A 13982-nucleotide genomic window follows, 5' to 3' on the forward strand; every position below is an offset into this window, starting at 1 on the left:
CTACGTCAATGATATATCACGACTGTTGATTTTAGGGGAAACGGCGTCGCGAGAACAGCTGATCTGCTACAATCTGCCGGGAACGTCGTTTTTCGCAAAAGTATATTATTTAAGGAAGCCTAGTTTAATATAATTGAGCAAAAATGACTGCTTTCGAAGGTAATATTTACAATAAGTTAATTTGTAACTTTAGCTTATATATAAAAAATCAATTCCATGATGTCAAAATTTTGTGCAATAATTATTGCATCATATGTTATATTGTGTCAAAAATAAATCATAATTAATTTTTCTCATATTTTAGAAATGGGTGTTTTGCCAGAAATAGGAAAGGCAGTTGATGACATAGATTGGACGTGAGTAAAAATGTGATACAAGTTTTGTTTTGAAAAAATGTAACAAATCTAACGGATAGTTATATTTTAATCTGATTATTTTCAAGAGATTGTAAATTACAGACTACCAACCGATGTTCAAGCCGAGGCCATCCCGCTGATTCTGGGTGGTGGAGATGTACTGATGGCTGCCGAAACTGGCAGTGGAAAAACTGGTGCCTTCTGTTTGCCTATTTTACAAATAGTCTGGGAGACTCTGAAAGATTTTGAATCTGGAAAAGGAGGCGGAGCTAGTGCACAAACTCAACAATGTGTGTATTAAGCTTGTGTTACAAGTTTATGTTATAAAACTTATCATTGGAAAGTTTAATACAAATATCTTGTCATTATTTATACAGCAGCACATTGGGGATTGAGCCTGTTTGATAGAGGACGAGCCTTGGCAGTGACACCAGATGGTTTAAGATGTCAGAGTAGAGAGCAGAAAGAATGGCATGGTTGCCGTGCAAATAAAGGGATTTCAGGAAGTGGCAAATATTTTTTTGAGGCCATAGTTACTGACGAAGGCTTATGCCGAGTGGGCTGGTCTACATCTCAGGCAAGTAGTTTTTTTATACATTTAATTTAAGTTATATATTAATATATATTTTTATATAAGGTCATTGTTCTAAATTTCTTATATATTATAATTCTAATTCCATGCAGCATGTATAAGCAACATCTTTTATATATGCATGCTGTATTGGAGCTAATATAATTAAATATATTGTAATTCTAAGAATTTCGTTCTTGGAACAGGCTACTTTGGATTTAGGAACGGATAGATTCGGTTATGGATTCGGTGGTACCGGAAAGAAATCGAACGCGAAGCAATTCGATGATTATGGGGAAGCCTTCGGGATGCACGATGTGATCGGATGCTTCATCGATTTGGCGAAAGGCGAAATAAAATTTACCAAAAACGGCGTAAACTTGGGCGTTGCATTTACTTTAAACGCGCAACAAAAGTCACAAACTTACTACCCGGCCGTCGTGTTGAAGAACGCTGAGATGGGCTTCAATTTTGGAGCGCAACCATTCAAGCATCCGCCTCCAAATGACTATGTAGCCGTATCGTCGGCTCCCAAGGAATCCATCAAGTGCAATCCCGTCAGCAGCAATCAGAAATCAACTGAAAGCGGTAAACCCACAAATAACGCGCCTCAAGCCATCATCATAGAGCCCTCTCGCGAATTAGCTGAACAAACTTACAATCAAATCCAGAAGGTAAATGAGAATTTCAACAAATTTTGTCATCGAGAATATATATGTAATATTAATAAAATTACTTTGTTTTTCAGTTCAAAGTACACTTAAAGAATCCAACGATCAGAGAGCTGCTCGTTATCGGTGGTGTGAATGTAAAAGAGCAGATTGCTGTCTTGAACTCCGGTGTAGACATAGTCGTCGGAACCCCCGGACGTCTAGAGGATCTTATACAAGGCGGTTACTTGTTGTTAACGCACTGCAGGTAATTTATCGCTCGACTACGAAGAAATCATGTCAGATAGAGAAGTAAATTGATATATTCATTTCAAGGTTCTTTGTGCTGGACGAAGCTGACGGATTACTAAAGCAAGGTTACACCGAACTTATCGATCGCCTGCACAAACAGATTCCAAAAATTACGTCGGACGGCAAGAGACTGCAAATGATCGTGTGTTCGGCGACGTTACACGCATTCGAAGTTAAAAAGATGGCCGTAAGTTTGCATCGAGACATTTTAACATTGGCTAATATGATATGGAAGTAAATGAAAATGTAAATGAAAATGAATGAACTATATCTCTCGAATTTTTGCTTATAGGAACGTTTGATGCATTTTCCAACTTGGGTGGATTTAAAAGGCGAAGACGCAGTGCCTGAGACTGTTCATCATGTTGTAGTGTCGGTAGATCCGCAGAAGGACAAATCGTGGTATAATCTAAGAAATCATGTAGAAACTGATGCTGTACATGCAAGAGATAACGTGAGACCAGGGAACAATACCGCTGGTTAGATGCTCATAATCTCTTTTCTATCATTTAATTATAGAGATCGACACGATGTAATATTCGTTCATCTTACAGAAACGTTGTCGGAGGCAGTAAAGATGCTGAAGGGAGAGTACTGCATACGCGCAATCAAAGAACACAAGATGGACCGGGCGTTGATCTTCTGCAGGACGAAACTCGATTGCGATAATCTCGAGAGATACCTGAAGCAGGCCGGTGGACAGCAGTTCTCATGTGTGTGTTTGCACGGAGACAGGAAGCCCGCGGAGCGTAAGGCCAATCTGGAGAGGTTCAAACGTCAAGAGGTGAAATTTTTGATCTGCACCGATGTAGCGGCCAGAGGATTGGATATCACCGGTCTACCTTTCAGTGAGTAATTCAATTGTGCGAAACCTTTTATGAAAAGATCACGACGTTATTTCTCTTCGTGTCATCTTTCCAGTGATAAACATAACTCTTCCCGATGAGAAGTCCAATTACGTGCATCGCATCGGACGAGTCGGCAGAGCCGAGAGGATGGGTCTGGCGATCTCTTTGGTCAGTAGTGTGCCGGAGAAGGTGTGGTATCACGGCGAATGGTGTTCTTCTCGTGGGAGAAACTGCCAAAACACCAATCTGACTAATCAGGGTGGTTGTTGCACGTGGTACAATGAGCCCCAGGTAAATCTCTACGATCTATTCTCTGTCTCTCTTGAAAGAGAGCACTCGAGATAAATTCTATAGTTATATAAAAATTTCATAATAAATATATGGATAATCGATGCAAACATTTGGCAGTATTTGGCGGACATTGAGGATCACTTGAATGTGACGATTCAACAAGTCCAATCGGACATAAAGGTGCCGCTGAATGAGTTTGATGGAAAAGTTACGTATGGCGAAAAGAGAATGGCGATGGGTATGTAATATTGTTTTTCGTATTACGTTACAATACGAGGCTATTATTAAAAACGTATCTCGTATCTCATAGGTTCCGATTACAAAAATCATGTCCAACAAATGGCTCCTGTTGTAGCGGAATTGGCCGCATTAGAATCCAGAGCGCAGCTCATGTTTTTAAAGACTCATATAGCAGAGCGTTAGAAGCGAAATATTCATTCGTGAATATTTAACTCTGAAATTCTAATCGAATCTCACAATATTGTTTATAATGTTATTAATATTTGTAATACGACATCCTATTATCGCTAATATATATATTTTTGTTCTTTCTTATATTTATCTGAAAATTTCTTAAGCTTTTTTGCATTTGTACAAAATGATGGCGTTAAGCTCGTATGTTGCATAATGAAGATATACATGTCATAGTATGAAAAAAATGGTGTATGTATTTCTTTGTGTGATACGTTTAGACGAGATGTGCGATAAAATGCATACATACACACACACACAGCGTTCCATTTGAAATAATGCACAAATATCTTCGAAACTGATTTAGTGATATCGAAAAATGTTACAGACAAGAATTGACTGATTTCGAAAAAGTCAATCTGATATCGGTAGTTTTCTTGTAGACGAAAATGTAGAGAAAATATGAATGTCAACTCTTCGTTTTTCTAAATAAAATATACTTTTATATGCATACATTTTTGAATATATTAAGAAATGCAGCTCTTCATTTGTAAACTCTAATTTATATTTACAAAAAAAACATTAACATCAGATTATGTTTCAAATTATTTAATTTTTGTCTAAAACACTTTTCGATATTGCTAATAGATTCAAATATATTCGCACGCATCATTAAAAATTGGATACTTTGTACATGCACACACACATGCAAACGCCCTGTAAAAATTGGGCCCCACAGTCGATTGCCACAGACGCATCTGCCATTTATGTAAGACGTACGATAAGTATTTATTGTATCGTTATTAATTTGCATAATCGTATCATCACTATTTTACTCAAACAAACGTATGATACAGCGGCGTTTGCTATTGTAATTTCTTTATAGTGTGTTTTGTACGTGTATGGAGTGTCGCTGTGTGGTTCTGTGTGTGTGTGTTTCCTCTGTATTTATAATATATTATATACGCTTATAAGAAAATTTACTAAATGACTTCTGTTTAATTACACATAATAATTTATACACACATAACTCTTATATATTCTCGAAAGCAATGATAAACGACTAAAGTTATACAGTATACAAATCATATTGTTCTCTTCTCGCCGCAATTCGGATACAGCGTGTGTTCTCTTTATTTTTTTTTCTTTTAACATATTAAAGTTCTATGTTTGCGCGCGACGTATTTATCATGTCCGCTTCTTCTTCTTCTTCTTCTTCTTCTTCTTCACACACGTAATGAACGAGAGACACATACACACGCGTCTTCTTACGTCTATAAAGATTCATTTCTCCTTTTTCTCTCATTTGCGCAGTTAGTTACAACGACTGTTAATTAAATTTTTATTCGCTAAATCAATTGATTAATCCATTAGCCTTAAGACTTCATGTAAACATTTCTTATTCTCTTCTCGCCTCTTGTATTCAGTAGACAGTCATCACAGAATGAGAATGAAATATTTTCCTCGTAATCTAGTAACATGTTTAATTACACGCACGCAGTCCCATATACGCAACGCACACTCGATTTCCGCGATTGATTCAATGAATTTTATTTATATATTTATATATATAATATTTATATATATATATATTTATTTATTTATTTATATATGTATATCTGTTATTATCCTACTTGTTCGTTCCACGATTTGCATTTGAATGGCACCAGCAGATGTACGTGTACGTTAAAAGTGCCTTTTCACCGTGTGTGTTTGATCGTTTTGCGTACTTTAGATACGGCAGCATATATATATATACGTATATATATATATATATTTTTTTTTATCTTTGTTAATTGCACTGAACGCGAGGTACTAAATCCACCTCATCTCGTTCTTTTTTCTCTCTTTCTCTCTCTGCATATCGATGTAATTCCTCTCGATGGAATTACAAAGTCACGGTGACGAGTATAATCAAAGTTGATGAAAATCGTGGCACGAACAATACGAATTTGATTTCCTAACGAATTTCACGAGTTCGCCAGTCACTTACATCGCGTCATTCATTTTCGCTTCTAAATTAATATAGCACTTATTAAATGTCACCATCAAAGAGATACCTTATCTCACGCTTTCGTTTCTCTTTCTCTCTCTTTTGCACCGATGATAGTAATAATAATAAGAAGAAGAATAATTCATCTTTAAGTCTTCAACTAGACATCTTTCTAAGAGACACGCAATAACGAGTGAATTAAGGATACGAGAGAAAACGGGGCACGAGGAGACGTGATTATTAACGAGCTAATCGTAACTTTTCTTTTTTCCCCTAGTTTCCTTCTTTTCGCTTCACGTAAAACAATTGTGCAATCTGTCGTGTATTTGTTCTCTAAAACAGTTTGGATTTAAAGATGATTATAGAGTGACGTAGCGCCAATCTTTTCGAATCATGATTCTTTATTTTAACATATTCCGCAGTCGCCTCTTATAGTTTACTGAATATATTTTTTTCTTCAAGATATGATGAATGAACCCCATGTCTCTCTTTCTCTCTCACACATATATTCTTTTTCTTTCTCTCTCTGTATATATATATATCTCTCTTATTATATACCATTAAACGCGCGATGATGTATGTATATTTAACGGCGATACTTTACGCTTTATAAAAATGTGGAGCCCAGCGAACCGCTATCGAAGACTAGAAAAAGTCAAATTCCAAATAGCACTGACGATCGTTCACCATACATATATCCTTATAGAAATGACATCATTTCGATTAATTACTTAATTTCTAAAATAGATGACGCGCTCGAGGCACAAGTAGCTTCTTTCTCTTGCTTCTCAAATTTTTTTTTTCCTAAAACGACGGAACAATCTTACATTACAAAATCACGTATTTAATTATAAATACAACTTGTTATTCACAGTGTAATGCAAAACAATATAAACAAATAATAATACGAATATAAATTATATAAAAATAATATCGTACATGCGCGTATTTTTTTTTTTTTTTGCAACATATCTACATCAAATTTTTATATACATGTGATTTTTATCGAAAATCAAAGAGCGACTTTAATGACCGCATGTGACGAACGTAAGATCGCTCCGCGTTTCTATAATTTACCTATCATGATCGAAAGAAATCGAATTTTCCGATAAATGATGAAGAATCAACGAAATGACTGAGAAAAAGTATAGAAAGGCACGATTCACTATGGAACCATGGTGGAACCATGATATAGATACGAGATAATGGAACATTTCCTTTCCCTCTCCGCGAATGGAAGAGCGATAAGAGATAGTGCACCGGCCTAGCTCCGAAAGATTATGCCACATTTGAACGATTTCATCGAAGATATCGAGATTTGAACTGAAAGAAATTCGCATCTTCCGAGAAAACGTTCACTCGTCATTCTTATTTCGAGCAGCTGCCAAGGAATAACGCGCGCGTGCGCGCTTCTTTAAATATTTTAAAAATTTTAATAAATATAAAAACGATATATATATATATATATATTTATAAATATATACGTAACGCATCGGACTGAACGATAGCTTGTCGAATATGACGAACGTTTCCGAAGCCATCGATGAAACCGTCCAAGAGCAAAGTATATCTCTGACATTAGATTGTAGCTCGTTATTTAAAACTAATCGTCAAATACGGTTTATTTTTCGTGACAGATGGTAACGTGGAATTACAAGCGCGTGTGCTCTAATATAAATTTTATCTAACGGAAATTCTTATACGCACATCCGCTTCTAACGCTCTCGACTGAATGAAAGACGCACAGTTTGCCATAAAATTAAATTTTTGGTTTCAATTTTTCGAGAAATCGCAAAGAAACTCTCTTTTTCTCTTTCTGCCTTCCTCTTACGATAAGAAAAACACATGTAATATATATAAAACTAGGATATAAAATTTCACGAGATAAATCTTACAAAATCAAAGTTTGCGCTCGGATGTGTCGGACGTCGATTAAAACGATTTCATCGCGAGTCTGAGTGAACTTTCGAGATTTTTTTTTTAAATTTGTGCATAATTTAATTCTCCCGATTCTGCAAATCGTCCCGGCGACGTTACGCGAAAAAAAGAACTCGCTCAAGCCGCTACTTACAGTAGATCAGCTCCTAACAATGATTCACGACAGTCGTCAGTCGCGCGATGACACAATAAGATAATTAATGTTACAATGATTTTACTATTCGCACTTTCTTTAATAAAATTTGCGACAATGCGAGGAGATTGTTTATTGAATAACAGCGTAACGACAATAATGATTCGCTCGTGATCTAATCTTAATCTGTGGCGCAGCATTCAAAGTCACGCGCACAAGATCGGTAAACGTTTTGCGCTCTCATTGGAAATGCATAACGATCTCGGCTTTTTTCAACTATCATTGCAGCGCAGATTATGCGGGTCGAGTTGCACTCACGCAATCCGGTGATTAGCCGTCTTTAATTCTTGTATGGTGGTCAACGCAAATCTTTAAAATATATATCATGTGTCATTTTCATATTTTAGACATCTCTTCTTTTTTCTTTTCCTTTTTTTTTAGATTTTTGCATTAGCCCCTGGCTTAGTTTCCTCTTCTTCTACGTTAAAGGAGAACATGGATCTATCCTAGCCTGACGCTAATGACCGAATTAATTAGTAGTGCAACCGAGCCGCAGATCACCGAATGCAAAGGGAAATATATCGCAAAATTGCCTAGCAATTATATAGTTCCTCATTAGCGGTTTTGCCTCGGATCCTTCCCCTTTACATTTTCGTTATGCCATTTCCAATATCGCACAGGTCTACTTTCACTTTCGCTATTTAAGGCTACATAATCCGCGACGTGGTCCACAAAGAATATTGCTAAGGACGAAACAATAATGCGCTTCGCGGACAACGTGTGCTGCATCTATTCCTCTTTTTATTTTCTTTATCAACGATTGGCGTTTTCGTAGCATCGATTGCTTTCTTTTTTTTTTTTACGGGCCGCTCGTCGTCGACTTAAAATCGCGTTCACGGTCGCGTTCCACGAGACAATCAGCTGTTGTTTTACCTCGCGCTAGGTCGTCAACGAGTGACGGCGTTTCATCGGCCCGAGACACGATGACCTCCTTTACTTATATTCATATATAGCTTGTCCCTCGATTTAAATTAGACGAGACGCGCAATCTTTATTCGAACGTCCACCGAAATCATAACGTCATTGCTCTTTATTTACGGTAACACGCGGAAACTGACACCGTTAATTATTTACAAATAAGGATATATATCTGCGCGCGTCCAAGAAATATTATACATAAAATATATATTTATATACATATATATATGTATAATAAATATATATAATATGAATAATATATGCTTATATAGATACTCGCATGTCCGTTTTTTCTTTACGTTTACTTACGTACGGAAAAAAAGAAAAGAAAAACTTGTGCGATCTCGGCGTATGTATACATATATGTATTTATATGTGTGTGTATGTCGCGCTACATAATCGTGGCCACGTAACTCGATTTATTCGATCTACTTATTCGGCACATCGCATCCTTTCTACCTCGTTTTTTAATACATGCACGCACACACACATACATATACACACACGCATACAAATAATATATATCAACACTCGTGAATTCTTCCTTTTTTATGGATAATAGCGATATCTCGTTCTTGCGTATCCCACACACACACACACACACATACATACATACATACACACACACACATATTTTCTCTTTCTAACGTGGACAATAGAAATTCGTTATTACGTGGCTTCGATTTGTCTCTTGCTCGCGCTAATTTCCGTTCGACGTCGCTACGTAAACCTCTCGAAATAAGAAATCAGGGCGTATTTGGTTATTCGTATACTATGGAAAAAGGAAAAGAGGAAGGGGAGGGATGGGGAAATATATAGGAACGAGAATACCCGCGGCGAGATTACTCTCGTTACACTCTCGCTTCTACTTGACTTTGTGCCGGGTGTGAACATTCAAGTTTCACGGAAGTTGTCAATAGATATAATAACCGAGCGAAGAGAGATAGAGAAATATTCTCTCTCCTTCGTTCGACATTTCTTCTCACACATCCCTTTTCTCTTTCTCTCCCTCTCAATCACGTCAGTCACATAGTAAAAATAACGTTTCGCAAAGTTATAAATAACGTTACAAACTATGGCTCTTGTGTGTCTATTATGTACTAGTACGACAGATGTAAGTGTACATAGTGACACGAACGAGGCGGCTGTATCATTTCCTTTCTCCGCCAAATGTCATTTGTATATCCTCGTTATATTTATAGAGCCAGATTAGAATTTTTCGAATTTAATTCTGTAATGTAACATCGTGCGTTACACGTGTGACGCTAAATGCGATGAAACGATTGACACATTTGATTTTATCTATCGCGCAAAAAAGAGCAGAGAAGAATTTCGTTCGGCGAAACGTTTGCCTTATTCGTACCACTCTACGTATTTATATACACGTACATCGATATATGAAATTACAGTTACGTAGTTTGTGGACACGTCGGCATGTAGAGGATACCAGTTATGTAATGCCCCGAAATTCCTATTCTCGTCGAGTCACGATGAAAGAAAAAGAGTGCAAGAATCGCGCCTGAGATATAGATTAATTTAATGGTGAAAAATATTAAAACACGACGCTAATGTCGCCTGAATAAAACGTATGAGGTGAAAGATCGAGTCGCGTGATTAATCGTTTATGAAGATTATGAACAAAATTCTTTTCCGATACTTTTAAAAATAGTTTTGTGGATCGAACGTAAAATTAGTCGAACATGTATACAAGCACCGTCACGGATTATAATAGAAAGATTATAAAGGACGATTGACAATCTTTTAATCAAAAAAGAATAGGAATAACGGCCGAGTGTATTACAGTATATTACACGAAATCTCGCTCATTTCACTCTTGACTTTTATTTCACTCGCTTTAATTCCATTATTTCTGTAAAAAAATCACGGTATGTCGATAATTGATATTAACCCTTTGGCTGCAGTATTTAAAAGAGCTTCTTTGATCAAACAAGATAGAGATGTATTGCGATAACGATGTAAAAAATGTCTATCTTTATTAAAATAACTATATTATAATTTGTAAAGTAATAATTTCAAGCTTCAAAAATTATGTAAAGAAGATTAATCGACTATATTGACTTGAGACTTTGCTGCAAATTTTTCGAGTCTTGTTAGATGCATCTATATGTGTAGCTAAAGGATTAATATCAAAATGTGTGTATATGTATACACGAATGTGTTTTGTGTGCGCAATTTTACGGAGTTTTTGTTCTCGCTTTTGATCCCGTAGAATCTTATAGACGACGATATCGCATATACGATGATATACATATGCAAAACATTAGTGATGTGTCTATCGTATACGCATTATACCCTCGAAACACGAGCACGCAATGATATACGCAATAGATCATTCTCGAGTCTTCTAAAAACAAGATCGAAATCGATAATTGACGATGTAAATGCGCAAAAACTTTCTTCGAAATCTTTCCGCTCTTTTCAACGCATTATTTTATAATGATTATTTTTTAATGCCAAGCTAACAAAATATATTAATCCTTAATGCATTATTTTTCTTTTCTCTTCATCAATATATTACAGCAAATCCTTTTGATACACGATGCTAAATTTTCAGACTTGATACATATCATCAAAATATATATATATATATTTTTTTACAAAATTATTATATACAATTATAAATACGCGATCTTTTAGTAACTAAATATTAATAGCAAAGAGATCTTCGATTTTCGTATTTTCGATAAAAAGATGGCTGGAATAAAGCAGCTGTCAATTGGAGCTGACTCTTCAAATGTTTAAGTTTTACTTGATCTATGTGCATATGTCATTGTTGTGCAAGCATTTCGTTATCTTTTGACATAACGCCAATTAAAATATGTACATAAAAAAGTTAAATTTACAGGAAAAAAATTGACACATGATTTATCAGATATAGGACCGAGTAACGACGACGAGGGAGAAGTGGATGCAATGATGGCGGCGCATGGGAGATAAGATTCTTGCACATCGGACCCGGGGCATTCGCCGTAAAAATGATCCACCGTGATTGACTGTTTGGGTCAGTCGCAGTAAAAATTTTGTACACGTTACCATCAACGTATCATCGGGGCGCGACGATCTCTCCGAAAGTGAGATACGAATTTCAGTGCCAAAGTAAAACGATCAATTAAATTTTACACGAGTTTAATAAAATGTCATGTGCGTGCAACGTACCGCAAAATTATACTTGCATGCGTGGTAACGAAGAACTTGAACTGTGGCACATTTCATTTGGGGCTAGGATGTACAGACCTTATTACTGTTGCGGTAGTACGCGTGTCTAAGTACAGAGAAATTTAAAAAAAGGTTACAGTATACATGATAAACGAAAAAAAGGAAAAAAAGGAAAAAAAGAAAAAAGAGGGAAAGTCCATATCCGTGAGAGACCTCGATCGATAAGAAATGTACGTAAAAAACGATGAGAATCCGTGGACGGTCACCCTGTACATACTCGATACATATTTATATAATTAAAACGCTCTTCGAAATACTGTAAAATGTCACAAAATACTCTTCTCGTAAAAAGGGCGCGGCTGAGACTTTTAGGGATCGGGCCAATGATGATAATAATAATAAAAAGAATCGAGATTCGAAAGTCGAAAGCTCATAACGAAAGCAAAAGAAGAAAACGGGAGAACGCGGAGATTCTAAGCGAGATGTAAGGAGGAGCTAGGCAAGGTAGTAGCGGAGATTCGTGAAACGAGTAAAAGGGAGAAAGTTAAAAACGGTAAAAGTTTTTCTTCTTTTTTTTTTCTTTTCACCGGAGAGGTTCGCCTAAGTCTTAGGAAACATCCTTAACGCTAAGCTGATAACGATAATAATAATAATTCACGTCAAGAGTGTGTTGAACGAGAAGAGGATCGTCACTCGAATTACACCCGATGACGACGTTGGCCCACGTTTACGACAGGATCCGCGCGTTTCCTGAACGGGATTGCACGCGAATATAGGAATAAAATTAACGAGGTAAATGGTTCATACGCACGATCGAGCGCGAGAGTTTCATTCCCGCCATCGTCGTTCGGATGACGACGACGACGACGAGTGTTCAGCACACTCTTTCATCTAACTCAAAGGAGAGTCGAGTGACCGTTCGAGAATACGCCCGCTGGAGGGGCCGCTCGTTCATTTCTTTTTTTTTTTTTGTTTCGTACGACCGCGAAGCGAGACACACGGGTTTTTGCACGATTTAAAACGCTTCGCTCGCGAGAGACAGGCTTCAGATGGTAGAGAGAGAGATTCAGCAGCAGGCGTATATCGACGTACCGGCTCATCTTACTGAATCTTGTCGACGAAAAGAAGCATAATCCTTTCTCTCTTGGTGTCTGCTAGCGCGTTCTCGACGAACGTGGTCGTCCATTCCGCCGGCTACGCTTTTCGATCCCGGAGGAAGCCCTCGGCGCGCGCGTTACCTGATTGGCGGCGAATGCTCTCGCGACAGAGTTTCTCGCAGGGTTCGCTCATTCGTAGCGATTACAGCTCGAGATGCAGTACGAGCGTGACGGTCAGGTTAACGGATGGTGACAGGAGACGTCGGCAGGAACGAAGTCACAAGAGCTCGTATTGACGCAGGTGCATCCGCTGGATGATGTCCCGGCAATCGTTGAACACTCTTTTGATGTTCTCCGTGTCAACGGCGCATGTGAAGTGCGGGTAACAGTAGTGTTTGCCGTCACCGCTCGCCGTACTTATGCGCTAGAAAAGCAAGCAACATCTCGAAACGTTGTTGAATGCCGCGAGATGCGATTGACGTTCAACTTTGTACTTACGAGAAACTCATCTCTGATAAAGTACTTGGCCCTTATGACGTCAGGCGGTTCCGAGGGATCGGCGACTACCCCGGGTTCGACTGGTGTCTGGTAACGCGCGAATTCCGGAAAGTAGTCCTCGAGTTTGTGCTTGCCCGCCTTGACTTTTTCCGCCAACAGATCTTGCTTGTTTAGAAACAGGATCACAGAAATCGTGCGGAGCCATCTGTCAAGTAAAGAAAAAAAGGAATGAGTATTGATTCATCGCGGTATAACATAAAGATCGAAACTTGCGTACCGATTGTTCCAGATACTTTTGAAAAGGTCGAGACTCTCTCTGAGTCTCAGCTTCGTAGGATCTTCCCTGAGTACCATATTGTAACTACTACACGCCGTGACAAATATAATCGCCGTAACATCATTGAAACACTGTATCCATTTTCTTCTTTCATCGCGCTGGCCACCAACGTCGAACATACTGTAAGAAAAAAAGAATACAATAATCAATAAAATAGTTAACTGCAACTGATCCGAACCTTATTCTTATCGCAAGCCCTCCCTCGTTTAGAAAAATGTTGATCATTTAGAAAAGTAATATTATAAATTGTATTATTAAATCTTTTGGATTTTTTAGATTTCGTCAAGCAGATGGCGGTGATTATGATACGGAGTTTTTTTAACGAGAAATAATTCAGGCGTTTAAAGCCACAAGTGGACAGACTTCTCGAGCGTTTGTTGGAGAAGCTTCGG

The 13982-nt window shown here is 37.5% G+C and overlaps 2 protein-coding genes across 2 annotated transcripts in view; one reads left to right on the plus strand and one right to left on the minus strand.

Annotated features, from left to right (window-relative positions):
- Positions 1-35: 35 nt before the first annotated feature.
- Positions 36-10348, plus strand: Ddx1 (ATP-dependent RNA helicase Ddx1). Its single transcript, XM_029310232.2, has 12 exons — positions 36-159; positions 305-356; positions 459-646; positions 734-933; positions 1134-1601; positions 1676-1845; positions 1914-2076; positions 2182-2368; positions 2444-2737; positions 2811-3028; positions 3146-3266; positions 3339-10348. Exons 1-12 carry the CDS (start codon positions 144-146, stop codon positions 3449-3451), a joined length of 2190 nt encoding a protein of 729 aa, XP_029166065.2. The 5' UTR covers positions 36-143; the 3' UTR covers positions 3452-10348.
- Positions 4419-13982, minus strand: part of Galphas (G protein alpha s subunit) — a 39557-nt gene continuing 29993 nt past the window's right edge. The window contains exons 8-10 of the mRNA XM_029310334.2: positions 13531-13710; positions 13254-13458; positions 4419-13179 (exon numbers count right to left, since the gene is read on the minus strand). Of these exons, the coding sequence (XP_029166167.1) occupies positions 13033-13179; positions 13254-13458; positions 13531-13710 (532 nt within the window). The 3' untranslated portion in view covers positions 4419-13032. The remainder of the gene's footprint in view (positions 13180-13253; positions 13459-13530; positions 13711-13982) is intronic.

Source organism: Nylanderia fulva, unplaced genomic scaffold (genome assembly GCF_048542155.1).
Source record: "Nylanderia fulva isolate GAGA-0341 unplaced genomic scaffold, ASM4854215v1 Scaffold11, whole genome shotgun sequence".
NCBI lineage: Eukaryota > Metazoa > Arthropoda > Insecta > Hymenoptera > Formicidae > Nylanderia > Nylanderia fulva.